Source organism: Delphinus delphis, chromosome 10, assembly GCF_949987515.2.
Source record: "Delphinus delphis chromosome 10, mDelDel1.2, whole genome shotgun sequence".
NCBI classification, from domain to species: domain Eukaryota; kingdom Metazoa; phylum Chordata; class Mammalia; order Artiodactyla; family Delphinidae; genus Delphinus; species Delphinus delphis.
In genome coordinates, this window is record NC_082692.2 from 37,068,040 (window position 1) to 37,095,918 (window position 27,879).

The window sequence follows — 27,879 nt, forward strand, 5'->3', positions numbered from 1 at the left end:
AAATGTAAAAATGATTAAAACTTGGAGCACAATATAAAGAAGTACAAATACTTTCCTAACTAAATTTCAGCCTCAGTAATTATCATTAGCTGCTCGATAAGATCTTGATTTTACTACTCTGCTTTAAGGAGGAAACTTTAAATTCTTGTGCAGCTTTAGGTGGTTGTTTTAAAATTTATTAAAAAATTTTTTTTTAAAGATCCAGGCTTGTTTCCAGCTCTTTAGCACTTGAAAGTAAAGTACAGCTTCTGTCAAATTCAATTGAGCATCTTCTGATGAACACTCTTCTTTGTTCATCTGTCACTGACCAGTCTCTCCCTGACTCTCCTCACTAAGAGAAGCTAGCTCTCTATGACTTTTTACTTAATTATGATTAAGTAGTGAGAAAGATAATAGTCAAACTGTGGTTATCTAATGACTACTGTTTCCTTTGATGGTACTTTGCCCATCAGAAGATTGTTCTTCTCCACCTGATCCATACGCCCTTTAAAACCTGGGTTGATAAGATTGCCATTTTCATCAAATACTTGTGGTCACCTCTCGGGGTGACATACAGCCTGCTTCACTCAGCCCAGTCCTGATTTATGGCTCTTGTAGCAGAGTCCTTTCCAATGAGCACCTAATATTAAGAATTCTGTCTAACTCTTGGCATACATAAAACAATTTTTAGATTTTTAAAGGAGGCCAGACCATTTCTTTCTAAATTCTGTATTTTTATGTAATTGCATGTAAAATGATTGTATTGGTCTTTTTTTTTTTTTATGACACAAACTTGTTGCAAAGAGCTAAACAGCACAAAAGGGCAAATTAAAAATTTCCCCTCAATTTCCCTCAGTCCCATTCTCTAGGTAGAACCAGTGTTACATTCTGGTGCCTCTTTCCAAAATTTGTATTTTGTATATTCTGGGTTTAAAACAACAATAAAAATAAAGCAGCGTAGTAGTTAAGAGCACAGGCTCTGAGTGTGAATTCAAGATTGGCTATTTACCAATACTTCTTTGAGCAAGTGAATTAAACTGTCTGAGCCTCATTTCCCTCCTTTGTAAAATAGGGAAAATAAAATGCCTCCCTCAAAGATTGTGGGATGGGCTAAACGAGGAAACCCACATACAGTGCTTAGAACAGGGCCTCTCATAGCGTATGTTTGGTCAACAGTGGCTGTATTGATTACTAAACCCACTTTTCTACAGCGAGCTTTTTTTTTTTAACTTTTGGAAACACATCTGAGAGAGGAGAACAATTTCCAAGCAGAAAAAGTGATGGTTTCTCCTGGGAGTGGGATCGTAGCCCCCAAACTCCAGGAAGGCCAGTTGGAGGGTAGAAGCTGCATCTGGATGGGGGTGGTGAGACAGGGAACCCTGGCTTTGGGCCAGCTCCAGCCACCTTTCCCTCCCCATCCACCCATAGCCATGAAGAATGCCACATTCCAGATCACCCCAGATGTGATCAAAGAGAGCGAGAACATACAGCTGGGCCAGGACCTGAAGCTGTCATGCCATGTGGATGCAGTGCCCCAGGAGAAGGTGACCTACCAGTGGTTCAAGAATGGCAAGCCAGCACGCATGTCCAAGAGGCTGCTGGTGACTCGCAATGACCCTGAGTTGCCCGCTGTCACCAGCAGCCTAGAGCTCATTGACCTACACTTCAGCGACTACGGCACCTATCTGTGTGTGGCTTCCTTCCCGGGAGCACCTGTGCCCGACCTGAGCGTCGAGGTCAACATCTCCTCTGAGACAGGTGGGCAGCTGGAGGGGGGCAACAGGGAGGTATGAGGGGGCTGGAGAGACCCACAGAGGGGAGGTGGGGGCAGCAGCTTGGGAAAGGGAGGCCACAGCGAGGAGGATATCATTTGTTCATGCCATATGCATTTATTAAACACCTGTTATATGCCAGGCATTATGCTACGCACTGGAGTAAAGTGGTGGGCAAAACAGGCCACATTGAACTTAGTAGCAAATGTTTTTCAGATCATCCCACAAATAAATGTATCAATGCAAACTGTGATGCATGAGAGTCAGGAAAGAGTTTCCTAAGATAGCAGGTTTGATCTGAGATCTGAGGGAGGGGCAGGATTTTAGTAGGCAAAGGAGAGCAAAGGGAGGGTGGAAGAGAAAAGCAGGCCAAGGAATCAGCATATGCAAAGGCACCGAGGCAGGAAAGTACATGGAGTGTTTGGTGCACTGAAAGAAGGAGAGTGTGGCTGGGAGAATAGAGTGAGATGAGAGTGGAGAGGTTGGCAGGGGCCAGATTTTGCAGAGGATTTGGGTCTTTATTCCAATAATAATAAATAACGATAATGAAATAATGGCCAACATTTACTGAGTGTTTACTATGTGTTCTGATGATTTTATATTTATCTCATTCACCTTCATGATTTACTTTATGGGGTAGATGGTTCATCTTCAGTTTTTAGAGGTGAGGAAACTTAGGCTAAGAGAGTTTAAGAATCTTCCCTAAGGTTACACATCAATAAGTGGTGGAGCTGGGATTCAAACCCAGGCAACCAGACTTCAGAACCTGCTCTCAGCCACCCCTGAAGGGTTTACACTTTGAAAATTATAAGAGTTTGGAGGGAGTGACTTTGGAGAAGGTCTCTGGAATCTCATCTCCAGCCCCCAGTACCTTGCACTGAGTTGCTGGCTGACTTTGGCTAAGCCTCTTCAACTCTCTGGGCCTCAGTCTCTCCTCTATGAGACATTGAACCAGATGGCCTTGGAAGCTCTTCCCATCCTGACATCTGAACAGGGAGAGGCCAGGTGTAGCTGGAGGTGTCAGGAAAGGCTTCCAGAAGGAGACAGACCTGAGCTGGGCTTTGGGAGTGGACTAGGCCTCCACAGATTCCACAAATCCATTTTGCAAATCACAGAGCCATGTCTGGGGTGAGGAGCTGGGGACTCAGACACGAATGCCACAGCCCCATCATCAGAGCTCACTGCCTAGACAGAGAGATAGACCTGTTGCAGAAGGGTCAGGCAAGGTGGAGGAAAAGGAAGGACAAACCTTAGATAAGACTCAGGAGCTAAAGGTGGGGTCTGCAGAGCATCTGGGGGCACAAGAGGAGTACCAGGCTGCCCGGGGTCATCAGGGAAGGCTTCTTAGAGGAGCCATTTTCCATGTGAGCATTTGCCCGTGCTCAAGCCCATGAGAGGAGGGACAGGGAGCCCCCAAGGTGTATGAGACTTGCTGTGTTCAGGAAGTATGTTCCTTACAAGTGGATCCCACAGCTGGAGCACAGGATGGGAAAGGAAGATGAGGCTGGGGGTTGACAGAGGCCAGAGCACAAGGGCCTTGTTAGAAGAGCCAAGGAGGTTGAGCTTTAGCCTGAGGGCAGTATGGCCTCAAAATGGGACAGCCCTTTATCTTGTGGGGGCAAAGAAGGGTTGGGAGCTGGGGTGTTTCAGAAACAGGGAAATCAATGGGGTACAGGGCCATTTCCTTCATTTCATTCATCAGCTTGATGCCTAGGACATAGAAGCTTTTTAAGGACCTGTGGAGACGGTTTAGAATTGGAAAAATAAATTAAAATTAACTGGCTCCAAAATACAAAGGGAAAACTGCAGAATTAAAGCCAATAAATGTATAAATGTTTACAGAGTATAAATTATGCTAACTAGATAACTGGACTTCAGCTTGCCTTGTAGAGTTATTTACGATTTATATTTAATGTAGACATTTAATTTGTTTGATGTGATATGGGATGGGACCCATGGAAGTCTTTAAAAGACCCTTAATTTGGGCAATGTGTTGGGTTGGATTAGGTTTGGCTGTGAATAACAGAAAAAAACCTAAATAATGGTGCCTTTAAATGAGCTAGATGTGTATTTCTTCTTTATGTAAGAGTGAGAAGTCCAGGCTGGAATAGTGGCTCTGCTCCACCAAATCCTCAGAGCCCCAGGCTCCATCTTGTCTTGCTTTTCTGTTATCTTTAGCATGTGCCCCCTCGTCCACGATGGCAGTGCCAGCTGCAGCCATCAGTCTGCATTCCAGCCTGCAGGGAGGAAGAGAGGCACTGCCTCTCCATTTAAAGACTCACACCATCTTGGCCAGGATTTAGTCATGTGACCACAGCTAGCCATAAGGCAGGCTGGGAAATACAGTTTTTATTCTGGCTGTGTGTCCTGCTAAAGCCCAGATATTCTTTCACTTTTGAAGAAAGGGTAAGGATGTTGGGGGACAGGCTACCAACCTGTGATAACACTCCAGAAAGAGAAGATGGAGGCTTTCACTAGAGCAGGGCCAGTAGGCAGGAAGGAAGGGATTGAGGGAGAAGATATTTAGCAGAACTATTTAAAAAGTGGAACCCCCCCAAATAAATAAATAAAAGGTGGAATCCCCCAAACTTAGTAATGTTGGGGGTAAGGGGATAGAAAGAATTGGCCTGGACGACTTCAACACTCTTTCTGAGTTGGGAGACCTTGAGGTAGAGACCCAGGAGGTGGAGAGGATTTGGGGAGGGGAGTTCTGCTTTGAAGATACTGCAGGATCTGTGGAACATCAGGGATGGGAAAGGAGGCTCGCACTTAGTGGGAGGGAAGCAGGAGCCCCAGAGCAGAGGCTGGGGGATGGGGGGGGGCGGTGAGGGGAAGCTCTAACCCCGCTCCTACCTCTTCCCTGCCCCGCAGTGCCTCCCACAATCAGCGTGCCCAAGGGCAAGGCCGTGGTGACCGTGCGCGAGGGCTCGCCCGCCGAGCTGCAGTGCGAGGTGCGGGGCAAGCCGCGGCCGCCTGTGCTTTGGTCCCGTGTGGACAAGGACGCTGCGTTGCTGCCCTCGGGGCTGCCCCTCGAGACCTCGGACGGGAAGCTGCGGCTGGAGCGTGTGAGCCGCGACATGAGTGGGACCTACCGCTGCCAGACGGCTCGCTATAATGGCTTCAACGTGCGCCCCCGCGAGGCCCAGGTGCAGCTGAACGTGCAGTGTGAGTCCCACCGCCCCACCCAGACTACCGTCCAGAGCTGTCCCTCCCGGTTTACAGTCAGGCCTGCCCCCTCTTCACCCCTTCACCCACCCTAGTCCAACCAAACCCCTCTGCTGATACCCCTAAACCCTCCTTGACCCCCGTGCTCTAAGACATGGAGGTCCATGACTCTTGCCGCACTTCTACTCCATCTTCATTCCCAGGGACCCAGTGAGCAAAGAAATAACTGATTTTGCCAAGTGAAACTGGGAGTTTGAAGGAGGAAGGAACCTTCAAGGGAACACACTGCTTCTGATAGTATAATGACGAGAGTTAACTTACCGCGTGCCAAGCACTGGGTGTTTCAATGCCCTAACTCATCTAGCCCTCCACAGTCCTATGTAGAGATTCTGTTATTCACCCATTTTTACAAATAGGGAAACCGAGTCACACAGATGTTAAGTAACTTGCCTAAGATCTCACAGCTAGTTAGAGGCAGAGCTGGGGTTTGAACCTAAGCTATCTAGCTCCGGAGATCATGCTGTAAATCCCTACGTTATGCTGCTTTTCATTACACGGAGGGTGAGGGGACCATTTGAGGCATGAATAGAGGCCCAGTCTGGGAAGCTCGGCTGGGAAGGAGTAGGTATCTGCAGGTCGGGGAGGTATGAGTGTGTCTATTTTGTATGTTGTAAGTATGTATCCACCCTGAGACCCTTCCAGGATGCTGGGGGGTGGGGGGAGGGGTGGCGGGAGTAGGGGGGAGTACGTCGCCTCCCCGTGGGGCCGCTCCTCAGACCCCACTCGGTGGAGAGAGGCCCCGCTGACCGCCGCCCCCGCCCCCAGTCCCGCCGGAGGTGGAGCCCAGCTCCCAGGACGTGCGCCAGGCACTGGGCCGGCCAGTGCTGCTGCGCTGCTCGCTGCTTCGAGGCAGCCCCCAGCGCATCTCCTCGGCTGTGTGGCGCTTCAAAGGGCAACTGCTGACTCTGCCGCCTGCCGTCCCCGTCGCCGCCGAGGCCCCCGACCACTCCGAGCTGCGCCTCGACGCCGTCACCCGCGACAGCAGCGGCAGCTACGAGTGCAGCATCTCCAACGACGTGGGCTCCGCTGCCTGCCTCTTCCAGGTCTCGGGTGAGTGTCCCGACTGCCCCGCCCCAGCCAACCCCGCCCACCTGGCGCCAGGCTCCGCCCCAACCCCAGCCCCGCCCTTTCCGGCCTCACTGCGCCTGTTTTAGGGCCCTGCCTTTCCAGGACCCGCCCATGCCAGGTACAGATCCCGCGCAGGCCTCCCGGAAATAACCGGGACGTTCTCTCGCTGCCCTGAACCCTCCACTTGCCCACTCTAGGTCTAGGCCTTCCCCTTTCGAGGCCCGCCTCGACTTGGCCTAAGCCTCGCCTGTTTTAGCTTTGCCCGGCTCCTGGCATCTAACAGGCCCGCTCCCTTCACCAGGCCTAGACTTCGCCCCTCTAGCCCCAGGAGCACCAGGTATGGGCCCTTGCCTTTAAAGGCCCATTCACACCTGGCTTACGCCCTGCCTACGTGAGGCATAGGCTCCACCCCTTCCAGCTCTCTGCTTCCACCTGTTTGAGTAGCAGGCATCGCTTTCCCTCCAGCCCTGTCCACGTCAGGTTTAGACCGACCCGCTCAAGGCCTGGGCACCGCCGCATCTCAGCCGTCACTTCTCAAGCCCCTCCTCCTTCGTCCTTGGCCCTAGAGGCTGCAGATAGGAAATCTCTTCCTGACTAAGGGCCCAATGTGAGGGGCCTGAGCTGTAGCTTAGAGGAGGGAAGAAGCGCCTCAACAGCTTCTCTGGAACGTCGTGGGTGACGCTGGGCCAGCCAGCACACATTTCCTGAGCTGTCACTCTAGAGGTTCAGGCCCCTCGGTGCCCAGAAATCCCTTTCAGCCCCATCTCTTCACGTCATTCAGGTGGGCATTTTGGGGCTGCAGATGGGCGTGGGTGAGTCAGAAAGGAGGGAAGGTCGTGGTGAGAGTGGAGGGGAAAGGCCGGACCCACTCCCTTCTCTTCCTCCCTTGGAGAGAGCCGGTACCCTGTCAGAAGCAGCACCCCAGAGGAGAGCCCCAGGTGTGCCTGTCCCCCATTTTACTGTGCCCCCGCTCTCCCAACAGCCTCTGACTGACTGGGTGCCCCTTAGCTCTTGTTTGGATCTCCTCACTCACAGTGGGGGGCTAGGGCCACAGGTCACTGGCCACCTACCCAGCCCCTCCCCACCCCACCCAGCCCTGCCAGCCAGAGGCCCCTGTGACATTTCCCACCTCCTTCCCCCTCCCCTGTTCTCCCACACTTTCCCTGTCTTCCCCACCTTTTGGCCGCTATCTCTCTTCCCTTCCTTCTACCTCAAAATCCATGACCCTTCTTGGTGTCTTCTATCCAATTCTCTTCCCCTGTGTTTTCTCTAATATCCCTTCTCTGTGTCTTAACCACATTATTCTTTTCCGTCCTTTCCTTGGCCTTTCCACTCCCTTCTCACCAACACCACCTCTTGGATTCCCAATCTCCCTTTCCTCCATCTCCCACCTCCCCGCCTACCCCTCGTTCTCCCCAATCTCCTCTTCTCCCACCATCTCCTCTCCTCACAATATTCCTTCTTTTTGTCTCTCCCGCCCCCCCGTACCACGCATCCTCTTCTGTCGCCCTCTCCTGCACCTCCTCTCTCTGTGTCTCCCCTCATCCCCCGCGCCTCACGGCCCCGTGCCCCCCTCCCGGCCCTCTCAGCCAAAGCCTACAGCCCGGAGTTTTACTTCGACACCCCCAACCCCACCCGCAGCCACAAGCTGTCCAAGAATTACTCCTACGTGCTGCAGTGGACCCAGAGGGAGCCTGACGCTGTCGACCCTTTGCTCAACTACAGACTCAGTGTCCGCCAGGTGGGCCAAGGGGGACAGGGGCTCAGGTGCAGGCTGGCCCTGGGAATACTCATCAAGCCAGGGGGAAGGGGTTGGAGACACATTGACCCTCTTAGAGATAACTCTTCAGAGCCAGGGAAAAAGTGTTCTGGACACAGGAGCTGGGACGCTCTAGGGACCTGTCCCCTTTGAACCCATGCTCTGGGCACAGCCCTGAGAATTAGGCAGGGGTCTGCTGGGTTCATGTGGGGGAAGGTGGGTAAAGCCAGTCCTGCTCACAAAACAGAGAATCTACTCTTATATCAGAAGCTTAAAGCATGAGCTTAAGTCTCATCTACAGGGTCTCTAGGACACAAGGCCAGAGCCACTATACGAGTCTCGAGTCCAGTCTAATTGCATGTGGTTCTGCCCAGACTAAGGGGTAGTTGGGTGGAGGGTAAGAGTGTGACTCTGAGGCAGACTGCCTAAGCTAGAATTCAGTTCTGTATTAACTTGGGCAAGCTACATCTGTTTGGTTTCAGTTTCTTCATCTGTAAAATGGGGGTAATTATACTATTCCAACTGATAGGATCATTATTTTGAGGATTAAGTGAGTTAATAATTGCAAAGCATGTAGAACAGTGCCTAGCACACATTAATTTTTCAATACGTGTTACTATCACTTATTATTAAGACAGCCCTGGGAGGTGGGCATGGAAGGGGTGATTGCTCTATCTTACAGATGAGGAAACTGAGGGCCTGGCTTCCTAGTCCTTTGCTCTTTCTGCCCCCCTGCACTGCCCCCGAAAGTCACACCAGGGCCTGGGCTGGTGTTAGGTGGAGGGTGTCGGGCATCTGGGAACTCCATGTATCTACAGTTGAATCAGCAAAACGCCATGGTGAAGGCCATCCCGGTGCGGCGTGTGGAGAAGGGGCAGCTGCTGGAGTACATCCTGACCGACCTTCGAGTGCCCCACAGCTACGAGGTCCGCCTCACGCCCTACACCACTTTCGGGGCTGGAGATACGGCCTCCCGCATCATCCACTACACAGAGCGTAGGTGGTGGTGGCTGTGGTGGTGGAATAGGTGGGCCCATCTCATGCCCAGGGGACCCCTCCATATTCCCCACATGGTTCCTGAGCTTGGGGTTCTCCAATGTGCAGTGTCCTATCCTGTCACTGCAGGCCAGGAGCCTCTGGCCCCCAGGCCTACTCTGGGGACCCTGTTCCTAAGCCCACGCACCCTCTGCACAGCCCCACACCTTGGTTCTGACTTGGTTTTCCTGCTTGCTTTCTCAGCCATCAACTCTCCCAATCTGTCAGGTGAGACACCCCTACCCGCTTCCCCTTCCCTTTAGGGACACAGAGGCTCCCCGGGTGGGAGGGACCCCAAGAGATAACCCAGAGAGAAAATAGTGTGGAGGCCAGAAGTTGGCAGAAAAAGCAGAAGGGAGCAAGGCTGGGCTTGGAGATATTTGCATCCAGGATTTATTCTGGGGCTTAAAGGCTTGAAGTGCGGGTGGAGTCAGGAGAACATCTCTCTAACTCAGGGCCTTTTGTCCTCACTTAGCACCATCCACTGTCCCGAAAAGAAAAATGGAAAGACCAGGCTAATCCACATTCTCTGTTCCCTGGGGCAGAGGTCCTTAGTCTGAGATCCATGGACCACCCCTACAAAGGATGAGGGTCCATGAAACTGGACCCTGGAAGAGCATACAATTACTTCTTTATTTTCCCTAACTTCTAGAAATTTAACATCTTCAGTGATGAATGTAGGAATGTGGTATAATCACTACCTGTGACTCTGTCATCAGTGGAAATCCAATGTTTTCACATCACCTAAAAGTTTTTGCAGCCATCTCTAAATATCATTTCATTAGTATTTCAAACTACAGTAGTTAGACCTAACACTGGATCCTGTGATTTAATTAGATAATAGAGAAGCCCACTTACTATTATATCACAAATTTATTTTTTAAATATTTTGATAACTGTATTTCAATGTAATTGATTTCCTTTGTAACCCTGTGTTTTTCATTTTATGCACCTAAATAATTATTCTGAAATGAGATTCTTAACTTCACTAGACGCCAGAAGGGTTTGTGGCACAAAAAAGATGAAGAGGTCCTGTTCCGGGAATAGATCGGTCATGGGTTCCATTGCCTGGTTTCTGAAGCCCTGGGATCCTGGGCCCGCTGCTTGGATGCTTGGGAGCTGTCTCATGGGTGACCAGGAAGGCAAAGCTGGACCAGGGGACTTGAGGAGGCTGACTCTCTTTGTTTCATTCCCTCCCAACTCTGCCCTGAATACAGACAACACCTGCCACTTTGAGGATGAGAAGATCTGCGGCTACACCCAGGACCTGACAGACAACTTTGACTGGACCCGGCAGAATGCCCTCACCCAGAACCCCAAGCGCTCCCCCAACACTGGTCCCCCCACGGACATAAGTGGCACCCCTGAGGGTGAGGACATGGCCTGCTGCTAGGAATGGAGAACAGCTTCAGGGAGGGGTCTAGCCCTGGGGAGCCTGGTCTGAGAGGAGACACAGCCCCGGCCTCAGGGAGCTCCGGTCTGAGAGGAGAGAAAGAGCTCTGAGCTGCTAGAGGATTGGGAAGAAGAGAAACTGCAGCAGAGCTAAGCACTCACAATTGCTGGCCCAGACTCCTGTGTTGTGCCGTGAGGCAGGGAGGACTGGGTGGGGTGGGGTGAGGCACCTGGGATTCAGGCAGCTGATACTAAGGCCCAAAAGGAATCAGATGGAAAGAGGCCTGGGAGGGGTGAGGGGGAGGCTGTTGGCACATCTCCCCCTTCCCTGCAGGCTACTACATGTTCATTGAGACATCAAGGCCCCGGGAGTTGGGGGACCGTGCGAGGTTGGTGAGTCCCCTGTACAACGCCAGCGCCAAGTTCTACTGCGTCTCCTTCTTCTACCACATGTACGGGAAGCATATCGGTGAGTCGAGGGACCAGGTAAGCTGCACGAGTGTGTGCTGGGGCAGGGAGGGGTGTCCACAGGAAGCTGGGGACTGGCCCGGGTAAGGCCTGGGCATCCCAAGTTGGCTGAATCACAGATCCTTATAGGGAATATGAGCAGAATCTGGGCAAGGGGGAAGTCCAGAGCCAGCTTGTCTGAGGTTTTGAGATGATCAAGGCTTTCTGAGGGTGCAAAGAAAATGGATCCACCAGGATGAGCCTTGGAGGGGATGGAGAAATCAGCTAAAAGGTTGCATGTATCGAGTGCCTGCCAGGTGCCAGGTGACATCCTGGGTTAGGGATGCATCTGTGGTCTTATTAACCCTCACAACCACCACGTGTGGGGGGGTGTTACCATATAGACCAGAGAGGTTAAGCATTTGCCCAAGATCACACAGCAACCCAAGTCTGTCTGACTCTCCCAAGCCCTAAACGCAGGGTTGGAAGGGAGCTGCTCTGTGAGCAGTGAGGGGAAGTACTACTTCGTAAGCATGACCATGAACCTAAGGAGTGCCCTTTGGGAAGAGATGGCGCTGGTAGGAGTGCCACATTAGTCAATGAACTCATCAGTTCAGCCATCATTTCCAGAGCTCCTGCTCTGTGCCAGGCATCTAGTGCTGCAGTGAACAGGATGGACAAATCCCTCATCCTCTTGGCACCTACAGTCAAGTGGGAGAGACAGACATTAAATAATTAATTGCACCAGATAGGATTTGGTGACCACTGTGATGTGTGTCTGCAGCAGAAGGACGGAGGCCAAGACAGCTGATAAAAGGAATAGCCGACTGACTCTGGGGGCTGGTTATGGAAGACTCTGCTGAGGAAATGACAATTTTAATTTTATTTATTTGTTTGTTTACATATTTATGGGAAAGGTAATGTATTTTCCACAGGTCAGAAGGTACAAAAGGGTGCATAAGGAGAGTCCCTCTCCCATCCCAGTCCTCCTGCCACCTAGAGTCCCTTCCCGGAGGCAATCAATGTATTAGATTTTGGGGCAAACTTCCAGAAATGCTTTAAGCATGTAGAAGCCAGTACACATATATTCTGTTTCCCTCCATTCTACACACACTGTTCTGTGCCTTGCTTTTCCCTCTAAACTGTGCATCTTGGTGATCAGGCCTCAACAGACCCTAGAAAGCTTCATTGTTTTCCTCAGCTACATGGTAGAGGAAGTGACTTTAAGCAAGTGTGGACCTAAAGGCTCATTGTGAAGTGTCCACAGCTAGAGTGATGGGTCGGGCCGAACTGACGAACTGCAATGAGGTGGGATGGAACCTTCTGCATCCACTGGGGTCCCCCGGGCCATCCACACAATCCAATTCACCCGTGACCTGGGTCTGGACTTCGTGAGAAGCTTCCTGTGGGGTAGGTGGGGGTGAGGGTGACCAGGACCTCCCTGCCCAGCTAGAGTAACCACTTCAAACCAATCCTGGCTTGCCCCAGCTTTTCCCACTTTTAACACTAGAAGTCCCACATTCCAGGCAAACCAGGACCATTGGTCATTTTATCCTCAGTTCAGGAGGGGCACGGGAGACCCAGCTGGCAAGAAGAGCATGTTGGACACAGTAGGGCCCTGGGAGATCAAGCCTTAAGAGCTGGGATGCCCAGGTGCTTGGGAGCAGAAAAAGCCCTGAGGGAGCTGTCTGTGCTCCAGAGCTTGCTTGGTGCCCCCAGCAGGTGGGACAAACACCAGTCACTGAGAGCTTCTGGGAGGCAGGTTTGAATTCCACCTGAGGCAGATCCTATAAGTAGCAGATCTTCCCAGCAAAGGAATGGGCTATCCTGTGCCTGGACAGGACTGTCCAGCAGGGGTGCTGTGGAGGTGACCCCTGTCCCAGGTCATGTTACTCCCCTGCTCGGCCCCCTTCCATCACCATCTTCTCTAGGCCTCCCGTACCGATCTGCCCCTGCCTGCTTCTCTGACCTCATTTTCTGCTGCTCTCCCCTGACTCTACTCAGTTCAAGCACGCCGGTCTCCTTGCTTTTCTTTAAGTACTTGAGGCCTTAGAAGCCTTTGCTTTTGATATTTCCCCCCGCCTAGAATGTTCTTCCCCTCCCCTCATTCAGGCTTCCTTGGAGAGGTCCCCGACAGCCCCATGTAAAACACCTCTGTATCCCTTTCCTGCATTATTTTCTTTATAGTGATTACTGCCAAAAGAGCATAAGCTTCAGGAAGCAGAGTTCTTTATCTTATTCATGGATGTGTCTCTGGTGTCTAGAATAGTGCCTGCTCAATTAGATGAATGAATGAATGATGGGGAGGTAGGGAGGGCTGGGCTTGATGAACCCTGAGATAACTTCTTACCCTGAGAAGCCTCTTTTCAGTCAGTCCTGATGACAGTGATGGCAAGTTCTTCACTGAGCATTCAAATATCGAGAACAGATAGGAATTTGATGGGGACTTTCCCTCAGGAGCCAAATAGGGAGAGAGGATGTGAATCCCAGTAACTACCACACTGTAGAGCAGGGAGTGGTCTGGGCATGGGGAACTGCAGTTTAAGGTCTCAGAGTTCACAGGAAGCACAGAGGGCTCCCAGCTCAAGCCTGGGAAAACTTCTTGGAGGAGGTGACATTTCAGAGAGGGCTTGAAGCACAAAAAGGATTTGGTCAGGGGAACGTAGTAGGGGAGGGCATCTCAAGCAGTGGGAACAACCCAGGCAAAAGCCCGGAGTCTGGAAAGCTGGGCTGTGTCCAGGCTGCAGCATGTAGCTCGGTGTGGCTTTGGAGGTGCCAGGAAGATAGGGAAGAAGGTAGTGAGCAGGCACCCTTAAGGCCCTGGCTGACCCTGTGAAACGCTGGCAGGAAGAGGGGAGATCTTGGAGCTGGTGGATGATCAGGGAAGGGGGCAGAAATTCAATTTGGGTTTGAGTAGTGAAAAGGTGGGGTTCCCCCATTAGGGTCCTTGGGGCAGGGTGGTGGAGGAGGAAGAAATGGTTTGGAGATGGAGGTTGGACCCTGGAGGTTGGGGGATTGGAACCGGGGAAGATCTTCAGGAAGGGGAAGAGAGGGAGGTCCCTTTGGGGCTGGTGAGAAGCCCAAAAGTCTCTGGGGCTTGGGCCCTGCCTAAGCCAGTGTGGCATCTCCCGGCCCACTGGGTGCTGGCTTCAGCCCTCTCAGGGCCCCATCTGCTGGTGAGGGTTCTCCACATGCCTTGAACCTTTGTTTGCTCCTCCCCCAGGCCTGGGTCTGCTGCTGGGAAGGGGTGGGTGTTTCTTGCTGTCCTGGTCCCTCCTCTCCCCTCCCCTCCCACCCCACCTGGCAGCTCTGGGCACCAGCTGTCCCCAGTCCTTGTGCCTCACTGGCTCTCCTAGGTCCAAGCCAACTCCTTTAATCTCAGGCAGGTAACATTTGGTGGCCCTCCCCCACTGGGGGTCCATCTATCTGGTGTCACAGATGGTGTGGCTTTGTCTGGGGCAGTGCCATGGAAATGCCAGCTACCAGGTGCCATCTAAGATTGATTCCCCTTCTCTCTGAGCCAAGTCTTTATATCATAGGAGGCTTGAGATAGGCTAGAAGAGCCGGCGAGGGGGCATGACATTGCCTGGGTGCTCTTCATCGAGGCCTGATCCCTTCCTTCTCTTCCATTGCCCCTCAGCATCTCCACAATCCCAGGCCCCTGGGTCTGTGGGCGAAGGGGCTCAGCACCCCTAGGCTAATAACTCCAAATTTTCACATTTTACCACAGCTATGTAGCACATATACTAATATCTTTCTTTGAATCAACTCACTCCTTTTTTCTTAGCTTTGTCCTAAGCATCAATATTAGAGAAGTTGTGGGTTTGAAAGGCTAGCTTTATTCACCTCTTAAAACATATATATAAGTATGAAATTTTTCACTGAGGTATAATGGACATTATATTAGTTTCATATGTACAACATAATGAGTTGACATTTGTGCATATTGCAAAACAATCACCACAATAACTCTAGTTAACAGCCAACCATCACCAGAATTTTTTTTTCTTATGATGAGAACTTTTAAGGTCTACTCTCTTAGCAACTTTCAAATATGCAATACAGTATTCTTAACTATAGTCACCATGCTGTACATTACATCCCCAGAACTTATTTATTTTATAACTTGAAGTTCGTACCTTTTTAGTCCCTTCACCCATTTCACCCACCTGCCACCCTCCAAGTGTTAAATTTTTAAAGTCCGTTCCTGTACCTCCAGAAATCATTGCATGTATCGTGTACCACCAAGCGTGTGCATTACGTGCTTCGGGAATCCTGCTCTGTGTTCAGATATGGGCCCCAGTGTCCTGGGACAACTCCCCTGTCTAGAGGGGGGAAGGGTGCTGTGTGTGGGTGTGTTTGTGTGTGTGAGTGAGTGACTGTGGGGGGGGAATTAGCTGATTAGGAAGGAAAGGAAGAAATGAAAGAGAATTTGCCAATCGTCCCGATAAGTGGAAGCCCTGCTGCCCTGCTGCTGTCCCCTCTCTTTCCCATGCTGAGGTCCCCTCTGGGATAACAGGACACCGAGCCAGTCTGCGATGGGGAGAATGTCCTGCCCAGCGGGGACTGTGCTGCGGGCAGTGGTAGGGAGTTGAGCCTGGTGAATGGGGAAAGGTGAGGGTGCCCCCTCACTGCCCCCTCTCCTCACACCCACCACAGGCTCCCTCAACCTCCTGGTGCGGTCCCGGAACAAAGGGGCACTGGACACGCACGCCTGGTCCCTCAGTGGCAATAAGGGCAACGTGTGGCAGCAGGCGCATGTGCCCATCAACCCCAGTGGGCCCTTCCAGGTGAGTCTGCTGGGCCCAGGGCTCCTCACAGCTCTCCAGGCCCTGGGCCATCGCTCCAGCCGGGGAGCCCTCAGGAGGGCCCAGGGCTTGCTCCTGGGAGCTGAGGAGAAAAGCTTGCAGGGATGGGGGGCCTTCCAGGGAGACGGAGGCTAAGGGCTGGGAGTCTGTGGTGCAGAACCTCCCTCATCCCTGCTCCCTGCTCTCTGACCCCACCCCAGATTATTTTTGAGGGGGTTCGAGGCTCGGGCTACCTGGGGGATATCGCCATAGATGACGTCACACTGAAGAAGGGAGAGTGTCCCAGGAAGCAGATGGATCCCAATAAAGGTGCAGGATGGAAAGAGGGCGGGGGTGCTGAATCTCTGGGGGACTGTGTGGGTGGGTGCCTGTGTCAGGGGAGGCGTTGCTGTCTGAATTGGGGTTCAGAGTGGCTGGGTGATGGGATGCATGTGCTGGTGACTGTGGGAACAGCTGCTGATGTGTTTGGTACCCACCTTGGGCCCCACCCTGGCTCAGGCTGTGGGCCGTATGGAGGACAATGAGACCACCAGACCCTCCTGTGAGCTTACTAAGTTTACAGTAGCAGCGTCTGTGTCTAGGTACATCCGTGTGTGTGTGTGTGTGTGTGTGTGTGTGTCCAGGTGTGAATGTGTACCCCTCCCCCTCCGCCACTGAGGGCCAGATGTTTGCAATAATAACAGCTGGAGTTTACCAAGTGATTACGATGTACCAGGCAAGGTACCAACACCTGTATATGCGTGATCTCATTTATTTCTCACAGTCCTCTGGGTGGCTCTTCCTATTAGACTCATTTTACAAACGAGGAAACTGAGGCCACTGAGGTTGAGTGAATTGCTCTGTGTCTTATTTAGTGAGCCACAGAGCCAGGATTTGGACCCAGCAGGCAGAGCACACCACCTCATGTCTTACGAGTGTGTCTGTGAGCACAGAGAGGGGGCAGAGGAACAGCCCTCCCTGGCCCTGCTGAGCTGACCGGAGCCCTGGCCTGTCTCCCTTCTCTTTCCCGTCACAGTGGTGGTGATGCCGGGCAGTGGAGCCCCCTGGCAGTCCCGCCCACAGCTCTGGGGGCCCATGGCCATCTTCCTCTTGGCGTTGCAGAGATGATGAGCGCTTCGTGGCCCCCCCACCCCGCCCCCGGCACACCAAAGTGTCCGCATCGTACCAAAGACTGACCCCATGCCAGCCGGGGTGCCCAGGGGCAGAGCCGCCCGCCAGTGAGGGGGCCTGCATTGGCTGTGAGGATGAGCAGAGAACAAGGACAGCGGCCCAGCACTGAGGCCCCGGAGACGTTTGTTCGACACACGCACACACACACCCACGCTCACACACACAGAGATATATTAAAGCACAAGTTTCTATCTGACCTGCCAGCATCTTCTTTGCTGCAGAGACGGGACTCGCCTGAATGGCATCCACCACTCCAGGGACCTCGGCGCCACACAGGCCTTGTCCTGGCTGCACCTGCGGTGTGTTTCTGACCTTCCCCTGTCCCTGACTCAAGGCTGAGCTCAGCCCCGTGGCTTTACCAGAAGGAGCCAGAAGGGGAGCAGACACAGGAGCCCTGCCCTTGGCTGGACTCTGGGGCCCCCTGGAATGGAGGAGGCCGGGGTCATAGAGGGCCAAGCGGGACTGACTCTGCGAACGACAAAGGACATGAGGCACCAGCTGCACACAACTCTGTTCCCAGAGCGAAGGCCAGAAGCCGGAGAGCCCAGGCCACCCATATCCCCTGACCCATTCATTCCTGGGATGTCATATCCCGCCCCTCACTGTGCCCCCTTCGAAGGGACCTAGCGCAGGGTCTTGGGCCCGGACAGTCTGGAGACTGACCCCTTCCCCACCGTCCCCATCCCACTGCACCCCGCCCCACAAGCAGCTGTATTCCTGAGAACACAGTCCCTGCCCTGCTCGGCTGGCCTAACCTCAGCCCCCAGCTGAGCCAGGGGGGATGGGTGGTGGCCAAGCCATTTTCTGGGGTGAGGCTTGGCTCCGAGAGGGGCAGAGGAGAAGTCCTGCTTTTATGATTTCATGCCCCCATATTGGACATTGATCTTAGGAGTAGAGTGGAACCTCCATTTCTTATATACTTGCCATGAAGGGGTGCTCTGGACGGGGTGTGTGTAGGGGGCTGCCCTGTCCTCCTCCACCGCAAAGCACTGTCTAATAGGCTGTTCCCTTCCCCGCCCAGGGTCAGTGAAGGAGGAGGGGTTTGTAGGGCTGGGGGTGGTGTGTGGGGCAGTTGCTGGTCACCACGTTCCCTGGGAGCTGAGCCTTGTGCCCCAAAACTGGGAAAGGGCTCCGTGTCCTTGGTCCTGGGTTGGGAGACTGAGACGAACATGATGGGACCTAGACCTCCTCCTCACCATCATCCCTGAGCCCCCCTCCTAGCGGTCCATGGGAGAGAGGAGGCCCAACCCCTTCCAGGGTGAGTCATCACGTGTGTGTGCATGTGGCTGTGTGGGTGTGCACGTGTGAGCATGTGTGGGCCCATCTGTTGTCTGTGTACCACTGTGGGTATATCTCTAGCAGGAGTGTGTGCAAATATGTATCTGCGTGTGCAGTTATCCATATGTGAGGCTGGGTCTAACCCCCGTCTCTTGTGAGTGCCTGCGTAGGTCAGTATGTCCATCTTCATTTGTGACATGAATGTTTGTGGAGTGCTGGCCATATATGCCACTTCAGCCCTATTCTGTAGTCTCAAGCTGCCTGCTACCACCTGAATTTCTACCTTTTATCCCCTATGGGTGACAAAGAGCTTACAGATGACCCTATGGAAATGAAGGCATCTTTGGTGGAGGTGTCACAGGGCTCCTCCTGGAGCATTTGGTGGGGACAGCTGCAGAGAAGAGGCAGCACTGCAATGCCAGGAGGCAGGCAGGAAACCAAAGTAAGCGCTGCCCATCTCAGCTCTGCCAGGCTGGTGTTATCATCATCACCAACAGCTGGTGGGTGGCCAGGCCAGGGCTGGAGTGGGGACTCCTGATACCCGACCAGCGTGGCTGCCTTCCCGGCCCAGCCAAGGCCTCTGTCCGAAATGAGTGGCTCCAGGTTCCCAGAACGTGCTGCCATTTTTCTGCAGGTATTGCTTCTTAATTGTCCCATCTGTGCAGGGTCTGTTGTCCCAACTAGACTGTGAGCTCCTCCTCTGAGCCTTCCAACCCTCCCCTGACCCCATCCCACCCTCATGCCCATCACAAGTGGGTCTGTTATGGAAATCTCTCAACGGGCTTTGCCTAGCGGAATGGATTATAGAAATCAGTGGTTCCCAGCAGAATAGAACCACCAGAGATTCTTTTAGAAAGCACCGATGGTTGGGGCCCTCTCCAGAGATTCCAGTTTAATTGGACTGGAGTGCAACCTGGCATCAGAAATGTTTGAAAGCTCCTCAGGAGAACCCTAGAGTAGGAACCACTGGCCTGTCACCTGCCAGGTGCTTCCCCCGGGCCCCGGCTGGCGTGGGTGCTGGAGATCAGAGCGCTTCCTCCTTGGGGCTCCATGCTGCCCCATGCCTACTGCCCTCAGATGACCTTTGAATACATCTGTCCCCTGCTCTGGCTGCTCCATAATGGAGACCCTCTCTCCCTTGTTCACCTCCACATCTGTAGAGCTGGATACAGAAAAGGGAGTCAGCATATGTCAGCTGAGCTGAAGCACATACACATGGCCTCTGAGTTCTGGTCTGTTTGGAGAGAGGGGACATGGTCATGTGGACAGAGAGTGCAGAGTGGGGGAGCACCAGGGAGCACTTCCAGAGGGAGGTTGGGGTGGGACCGGGGCAGCCCTGACTCCAGGGTGGCTTGACCTGGGCTAACAAAGTGCCCGAGGGAGCCGCTGAGATCCTTGGTCCTTGCGTGTGTCTGCATGTGCCAGCAGGTCTGCAGCGGATGTGGGTGTCAGTGTGTGCTGACATTAACAGTGTGTGATGCGAGCACCTAGGGGGGTGCTAGCCTGTGTGTGTGTGTGGTGGGGGGTCCTGCAAGGAATGAGTGTCTTTGTGTGTCCCTGGGTGACTTGTGAGTCAGTGTTTGTGTGCCTATGAGTCAGCACCTCTGTGTCAGCATCACCTGTGCCATGCGTGTCTGTGTGCCAGTGGGTATCAGTGTCCATGTGTTGGTTGGTGGCCCATGAGGACCCCCAGCCCGGGGGAGACCAGCCTGGCTGGATCCAGTGCATCTCCCCAGTGGCAGTCTCACCCTCTGGGTCAGGGTGGCTGAGGCATTTTGTGGCCTTAAAACAGGGAGTCCAGGGTCAGCCCTCAGGGTGTTAGGGTCCTCTACCCCTGTCCCCTCCAGCTTGGTGTCTGGGGGACAAAGGGACTCCTGGGGCCAGGTGCTGTACAGGTAAGAGACAGGGAGCCTCAGCTTGGCTGTCCTGCCCCTGGAACCATAGACGGCCACCCGGGGTGCCGAGCTAAGCCTGCAGACTAAGCCCCCTGCTCCTGGGACGCTCCTTCCGCCTCTGCCCTCTCTGGGATAGCTCTGACTCTTCTTTCTCATTCACTTTGCCCTCTCCCTATGCTCAGTGAAAGCCCCTGGCTCAGGCTGTCGGTGCTGGGATGGGGCATAGAGATCCTAACTTCTCATGGTAAGAATGAGAGTTAAGCCCAGAGAGGGGGAGGGACTTGCCCCAGGTCACACAGACAGTTAAGGTGGAGCCAGCCTTGGAAGCCAGGTACTACAGTCCTGGGGTTGTCACACCTCTGGCCACTGCTCATGCCAGGCAGCAAGGAGGAGCTTGGTCAAACATCCCTCTCTCTGGGTGCCGGTACAGATGTTACAGATGTTACTGGGCCCTGCACTGGGAGAGGTACTGTCTCCCTGCCCCCAATTCTGACCCCGCATCCCAGGCCACGGCCCCTCCTGCCCCAGGTCAAGCCTGGGTGCCACACAGAGGCTGACGCCCTTTGCCCACACTGGCTGTGGCTGCTGCCCTCCCCCAGGCTCCCAGATGAAAGGGACTCTCTTTCCCCTCCCCTCTGTCTTCACATGAGCCTGGGCTGGGAATGAAGGTCAATGTGTCCTGGTGTCCTTATCCTGTTGACTTCCCCCTAAGGACCAGAGGAACCTGGGGGAGCAGGGCAAATCCTTGTGTTTTCCTCTCTCTGGACAGCTCAAGGGGGACGGGGGTATTTTCAGGGTCCTCAGGAATGGGGTGGGTGAACCTGCATTGGAGGGTCCCTGTAGGGCCACTGGTTGAGTTTCTGGGTTCAGGGGAGCCCTCCTCAATTCCAAAGGCAGGATAGCACCCCCTCTCTGTTGAGTCAGTGCTGCTGTGTGTGTGCGTGGATGAGAGGGGGTGTGTGTGTGTGTGTGAGAGAGAGAGAGGGTGTATGCCTGAGTAAGAGTGTGTGTGTGTGTGAGGGTGTGTGTTAGGGCAGAAGGACCACTCTTTCCTGGGGATCCCTTGACCCTTAGAGCTGGAAGGGACCTTAGAGACCATTTAATCCAGTGTCCCCACTGTACAGGTGAGAAAGCTGAGGTCCAGAGAGATGGCCCTTGCCCACCACCAGCCCCTCCCCTCATGTCACCTGCATTCATTTCCCAGGGGCACCCCTAGGAATGCCCTCGCTCCTGGCATCCCCCCACAGATGCTCACATCATCACCATCTCAGCACAACTCTGCTGGCCCCTCTGCACCCATGGCCTCCAAGCATCCTTCCTGCCCCAGGGTAGCCAGCTCACCAAGGCCTTTACCTCCAACCCAGGAGAAAGGGCAGGGGAAGGAGGGGACTGCTCCAGCCCTGCGGCCTCCAGACTTGGGAGAAAGCCAACCCCTCCATGCCCAGGCCCACCCTACCACCAAGGTAAAAAGCACAACCGGAGACCCTCATTAACGGGTGAAAGGGACTGGGGTTGTTTTAGTCACATGACCCCATCCTCACCCCTTTGCCTTGCTCTCTGTCTCCGCCCCAGCCTCTGCCCCCTCTTTGTTCCCCTTTCCCCCCCACACCCCCCAGATGTAACCTCTAGTTGCGGACGCGGTTGTTTCAATCAATAAAGCTGCGGTGTTCTAGTGCTCCGGGTCAGGCGGTGTGTGTTGGCGGCAGGTGGGCTGGGCCTGGAGCGGGTATGGGTGAGAGCCTGGGGTTTCCCCTCAGGCCCCTGGAGGGAGCCCTTCTTCCCTTCGGCCCCAACATCATGGCTCCTGCTCTGTGGCGTGGACAGTGGGGACCTGCAGCCTGGTGCCCAACCCAACTAACTCCTAAATGCTGCCTTCGTGGAAGCTCCTGTTTAGTGGACACTAAGCTCATAATTGCACTGGGAAATGTATCCTTATGAGCACAATTAATGCTGTGAGGGAAATTGGTGCTCTGGAAAAAGGTAAGAGGAGGGTCTTATCTGGGTTGGGGCTCCAGGGAAGTCTTCTCTGCAGAAGAGACATTTAGAAGATACCTAAACAATGATTGGAGTTAGCCTTTGGGGGGCAGAGGGAATCTTCCAAGCAGAGGAAACAGAGTACGCACAGGCCACGAGGGGTGAAAAAAACTTAGAAGGCTCAAGGAAGAGGAAGGAAGACAAAGAAGGAGGAATAAAATTGATCCACTACCTGTAAGAACTCTGCCCTTTCCCTTCTCAACACCCAGCCCCACCATCCCTCCTATACCCTTGTACTGCCCACCCCCAACCCCCAATCTCTGTTTCTGTCCTGGCCCCGTAAGCCCCACTCTACACTCTACTTGGCCTCCCTTATTCACCACCAGTTAGCTGCCCACTTGCCCCCAAATCATTTTGTGCCAACCTTTCCCTTTTCCCAGACCTCTCAGAATGCTAAAATTTCACAGCTGGGATGTCCTTAAAGCCACTTATTTCAATCATCTACTCCTATGCTTTCCTTGGGAGAAACAGGCTTGCCAAGGTCATGGGGACAGGCAGTGATGGGGAACGTTCACTTCCCTGTGAAGGTTTGTGACATGATCCCAAATCAAGGGCAGATGTGTCATGATATGAACTACCGGGAGATCAGGCAAAGAACAGGAAGAGACTTTATCGTGTTACTCGGTAGGAACAGGTAGGTAGAGCAGAGAGTTTCATTTCCTTGTTTCAGATGGGCAAACAGGGTCAGAAAGGTGACAAGACTGCAGGCTCCATGCCCACCTTTGTCAGCTCACACCTTGGGTAACTTGTTGCTGCCACACCTGGGATTTCTCTTCTGGAGCTTGGAGCCCACCACTGCTTCGGGTTGGCTCATTGGGTACCAGGAAGAGAGACTCACTCGACCTCACTCAAGTACAGGAGCACTACTGTGAGGCTCTGTGTAGTGAGGGGGACAGACTTTCTCAGAAAGCCAAACACAAGAGCCATAACAGGGATGAATTTCTTAAACCAGATGGGTATTCTGCATTCAAGGTAGTTTTAGGAGTTTATGGCTCCTCACCTGGCAGAGTAAAGATGGCCACAAATCTTTTGTTATCCTACCTATAGGGAACAGGACTCTAATTCCCTTCCCCTTGAATCTGTACTGGTCTTGGTGACTTGTTTGGCCCATAGAATGCGACATTCTGAGTTGAAGATGCCTTGCAGCTTCAGCTCAGGCCTCTTGGAATGTTCTTTCTGGGAGCCCTGAACTAGCATGTAGGACATCCAACTCCCCCAAGACCGACATGCTGGAGAGGCTGCGTGAAGGGCTCTAGTAGACCATCCCAGCTCAGTCCAGACCTCCAGCCGTCTCCTGCAAAGCACCGGACATGGGCATGAAGTTGCCTTGCACCCTCCAGACCAGCCCATCCACAAGCTGAACACCTCTGTTGATGCCACAGGGAACAGAAGTATTGCCCAGCCCAGCTTGCCCAAATTCCTGACCCATGAAGTCATGGGGTAAAATAAAATAAGTGTTGTTTTAAGTCCCTGAGGTTAGAGATGGTTTGTTACAACAGCAGTCGCTAACCACCCTGGCGTGACTCAGCCACTTTCCAGCATCTGCTTCTTTTTACCCATGCAGTTCTCTCCTGACTCATAGTGTCTGCGCTTTCATGACTTCTGCTTTCCAGACATCTCCAGCTCTAAGTCTCCCTCACAACCTTCCAGTGACAGCTCCCAGCATTCACAGACTCAAGTTCTCGAGAGAAAGAGCCCACTCGACTGGCCCACAATTTTGTGCCCGGTCATACGTACATCCCTGGGAAACCTGTTGATAACTTGCCCTTGGGTTAAGTGCCACCCCTGATCCAATCCACTGGGTTGGAGGAGGGGGTCATGAATATAAAACATGGCTGCCTGTGGGCCACTGCTTCAGAGAGACTGTGCGTGGACCCACTTCAGAAGGGCAAGGGGCTGGCAGGCACCATAAACGTACTTCCTTGGTTCTTCCCTCTCTTTCCTCCTCTAATGATGATCTATTCCCAGGGGTACAGTTATGCAGGGTGTGCACCATGAAGTTGATCCCATCCAAGGGCGGGTCTCAATGCAAATTGTACAGGTGGGTCAGGTAATTTCCAGGAACGGAGTCTTGTGTTATGCACTTGTGGTGACTCAGATATTTTTACTTTCGTGTCTACAGATGAGGAAACTGAGGCTCAGAAAGATGCTGTGGTTACCCAAGCTCATACAATTAGGAAGGGGAAGAACCTGGAGACGAATCTAGATTTTTGACTTTTTTTTTTTTTTTTTTTTGCGGTACGCGGGCCTCTCACTGTTGTGGCCTCTCCCGTTGCGGAGCACAGGCTCCGGACGCGCAGGCTCAGCGGCCATGGCTCACGGGCCCAGCCACTCAGCAGCATGTGGGATCTTCCCGGACCGGGGCACGAACCTGTGTTCCCTGCATCGGCAGGCGGACTCCCAACCACTGCGCCACCAGGGAAGCCCAAGATTTCTGACTTTTGGTGCAGTGTTTGTTTATGTCAGCCAGATCCTCTCCTCTTCCTCCCCTTTGGGATCATTCTGCTTTTCTCACCGGTTCATCCCCAGGAGCTGGGAAAAGCAGGGCCCTTTCCTCTGTGGCCCTTCACTTCAGATGGAAATTGTTCCCGGGCCTGATTTTCTATTTCTAGCTGCCTGACCTTTTTGCATATGTCCTTTGTGGAAAGCTACTATAATACCTTTTTAGAAAGAGGTTGGGTATAAATAAATCCAAGAAAAAAGCCGAAACTCTTCTTGAACTCACCCCAACCCTGCATGGAGGTATCCCTCCATACTGCTTCTTGAACTGCCTGCTCCCAAATTCACCTTTCCTGGGCATGGAGCCCTGTCAGCACCCAGCAGGTCTCTGTGCTCTGAGGTCAACTTGGCAGGCCCCCCCCCGCAAATGCAAATCCTACCACTCCATCCATCACCCTGTCTCTCTAGTAGTTCTGGTCTTTAAAAATATTTTGAGTTTCCCATTTCTCTGAGGCCTCCTGAGGCCAGCCAAATCTCGGCCGAATGGACTCAGCACTCTGCAAGGCCCCATTCCACCTACACATGCTGTGCTAAGTAGAGCCCCACTCTCAGTGTCCCCACCTCCCAGGACACCCACCAATTCACTCTCGACTGTGAGGTGGTGAGAAGTAGAGTAGAGCGTGAGTCAGAGAGGCTGCGAGTGCCAACTGTCCACGCAGTGAACGTCGCTGCTGCCATTTAGAGATGTCTATAATGTATTGTTGAGAGAGAAAGGCAGACTAGAAAAGAGCATGCTTATTACTCTGGCATTTTTTTATATAAAAATATCTGTGTGTACTTGTGTGTGTGTGTGCATTTTTTTTTTAAGTCCAGAAGAATATTCACCAGGTTATCTGTCGTTCTCTCAGTGGTGAAATTTCAGATGCTTCTGACTCATATCTTTAGACTTTTCTGTATTGTCTGAATACTTTTACAAGCACATGTATTATTTTTAATAACCAGGAAAAAAATCTATTTTCTCGAGAAAAGAAAAGCCAGAAGTCATCAAGGACTATAGATTATACATAAAGGTCACTTTCTGTTCTTAGCATTATTTTTATAACTACACATCACAGAGATCGGGAAAGGGCTTTGAACTTAGGCCTCGAAATCTTTTTCCTGCTGATGTATTCAAATAAAAACAGATAGTTGGAAAGAAAGGGAGAAGAATTGGCCTGCATTGATCGGGAGTGAGGAGGTGGGTTGTTAAGCCAGGTTTTGACTAAGAGAAATCCCAAGGAGAAAGAATAACACTACTCGCAGCAACAAACACTAACATTTGAGGTATGCCCAAGCCCTGTGCATGTGTGAGTGTGTGAACGCGTGCATGGGTGTTGGCACGTGGGTGAGTGCGTGTGCATGCCCTCTTTTGGACGCCGTGGTGTTGGCAGCCCCCGTGCAGTGCTGGCATCTCCCTCCCTCTCATGAATGCAGGGCCATTTAATGAGGCTTCACTCCGGCCAAGGTGAGTGTGTGGACAAACACACCCACTGGGCGGGGGGAGTGGGAGGGCTGGCCTGTGTGGCCTGGACAGGGCCTGGAGGGGATGGGCAAGAACTGCCTCTGGGCCCTTCCCAGACTCCTTCCCGACCCAGGTGGCAGAAAGCCCCTTGGAAACTCTCAGACCCTTGACTAGAAGCATCCAGGCCTGTGCTGATCTCTGCCTCAAGACTGGGGTCAGAGAAGGTGTCCTGCTTCCACGGGAGAGAGGGAGAGAGAGGGGTTGAGGAGAGGTGGAGAGAGACAGAGACCGAGCCCAGGAAGTAGAAAGAGCGCTGAGAGGAGGGACAGGGATGCCTGGACCCAAATTCTGGCTTGTGACCTCCAGTAAGCCAGCCCCATCTGGGCCTCCGTTTCCCTGTAAACTGGGGGACAGGATGGGGAACTTTAAACTTAAAGGGTCTTCCAGCTCTGGGATTGAATGAAGTGAGGGGGTGGGGTGTTCCTGAGAAAGGGGGCTCCCCCAAAGGGGTCAATGGGAACCCCAACGACATAGCCCTGTTTCTGTTTGTGGGACTGAGCACCTTTCTGTCTATGTCCCCCTTCCCAGCACTGGGGACCCCTGTTACCCAGGCGCACCCCCAATCCCTGAACTGGGGCCCACCCCTGCCAAGGGGCAGGCCAGGGTCCTTGTGGGGCGCTGGTGGGCAGATGCCGGCTGTGCCAGTGGTGTGGTGGGAGATGAGTGGGACCCACTGGGGTCTGGCTGAGACCTAAAGCAGGGGGTCTTAGCAGGGTGGGGTGACATCAGTGTTGAGCCAAAGACAGAGGAGGAAAGAGGGACAGTCCTCAGGGAGGATGGCTTCCGAGTGAGAGGTGGCTACATGTGGACTTGGGGGTTTGGGGGATGGCAGCTACAAGGATGCGGGGAGGAGCTCCTCCCCTCCATGGCCCCCCAGAGGCATCAGAAAAGCCCTCTTCAGCCTGGTCTTTCTACCCCGGTGGTGGGGACAGCATAGTAAACCCAGAAGTCTTCCAGGAGGTCACTGGCCAACCCTGGACATCCTCTCCTGGAGTGAGGGTGGAAGTGGGTGGGAGGCAGGACCTAACTGGGTCTCAGAGACGTCCCTTCACCTCTTCACCCTAGGTCCAGAGATGGGGACAAGATGGGGGAGGAGGGTGGTGAAAATTCCCCATTTCCCCTCCCGCTGAAATGGGAATCTGAGGCCCTTTTCCTTTGTCTAAAACTTGAGAAGCAGAGCAGGTCAATCTCCCCCCCACACAGGCTGCTACCGCGGTGGGGACTCTGGCAGGAGGCAAGTGCAGCGTCTGGTGCCTCCTGGCTTGTGGAGAAGTGATGGTGGGGTGGTGAGGTGGGAGTCCTTGTCTCCGACACTCTGTCCAGACCCCCAGTCTCTGAGGGAAGTGAGCAGCCTGCCTCTGTGGGAGCCCCCTCCGCTGTGGCCTTAACCACACCCCTGCTGGCACAGAGTCACCCCTTTAGAAGCCTCCAGACATCTCTCCTCTTGCCTCTTTCTCACCTACCTGTCACCATGGGGACAGCTTCCAGGGCTGGCAGAGGTGTCTGCTGCCACCAGACCTGAGCAGGGCCCGGCCCCTCTTGGCTGGTGAGAACTGACTCAGTCTGGAGATTCAGCACTGAAGAGAACCTCTGGTCACCCCCTCCACGGCTGGCCAGAGTCTTCCCTACAATACCCCTCCAGCCCTGCCCAAACTGTGCCAGTGGCCAGGAGCTCAGTACTTTGCAGGCAGGTCACCCCCTCTTGGCCAGCCATTGTCCCCTACCAACCCTCTGCATCTTGTGTGATGGTGGGGGGAAGGCTGTGGCAGAATGGGGGTGAGGGCTCTGTTCCCCACTCCAACATTTCAGAATGGGCTGGGGAACCCCAGGCTGTCTCCCTTGAGTCACTCCATTGAGGCCGTGGCTCTGCCTTGAGAAGCGATGTAATGCCCAATGGGAGGGGCAGACACTGGGGTCCTGGCACCTGGGTTCTGGCCCAGGCTTTGCCATGGACTTTCTTTAGTTCCTGTCTCTGAGCCTCAATCTTCCCACCTGTAAAATGGAAGGAGTTTGGATT

General features: G+C 53.3%; 1 protein-coding gene across 1 annotated transcript in view; it reads left to right on the plus strand.

Annotated features, from left to right (window-relative positions):
• MDGA1 (MAM domain containing glycosylphosphatidylinositol anchor 1) overlaps positions 1-16,947 on the plus strand; it is a 53,361-nt gene extending 36,414 nt beyond the window's left edge. Inside the window, exons 7-17 of the mRNA XM_060021297.1 lie at positions 1,408-1,737; positions 4,623-4,916; positions 5,742-6,026; positions 7,634-7,785; positions 8,622-8,799; positions 9,043-9,066; positions 10,056-10,208; positions 10,565-10,699; positions 15,337-15,467; positions 15,686-15,794; positions 16,501-16,947. Of these exons, the coding sequence (XP_059877280.1) occupies positions 1,408-1,737; positions 4,623-4,916; positions 5,742-6,026; positions 7,634-7,785; positions 8,622-8,799; positions 9,043-9,066; positions 10,056-10,208; positions 10,565-10,699; positions 15,337-15,467; positions 15,686-15,794; positions 16,501-16,592 (1,883 nt within the window). The 3' untranslated portion in view covers positions 16,593-16,947. The remainder of the gene's footprint in view (positions 1-1,407; positions 1,738-4,622; positions 4,917-5,741; positions 6,027-7,633; positions 7,786-8,621; positions 8,800-9,042; positions 9,067-10,055; positions 10,209-10,564; positions 10,700-15,336; positions 15,468-15,685; positions 15,795-16,500) is intronic.
• Positions 16,948-27,879: the final 10,932 nt, after the last annotated feature.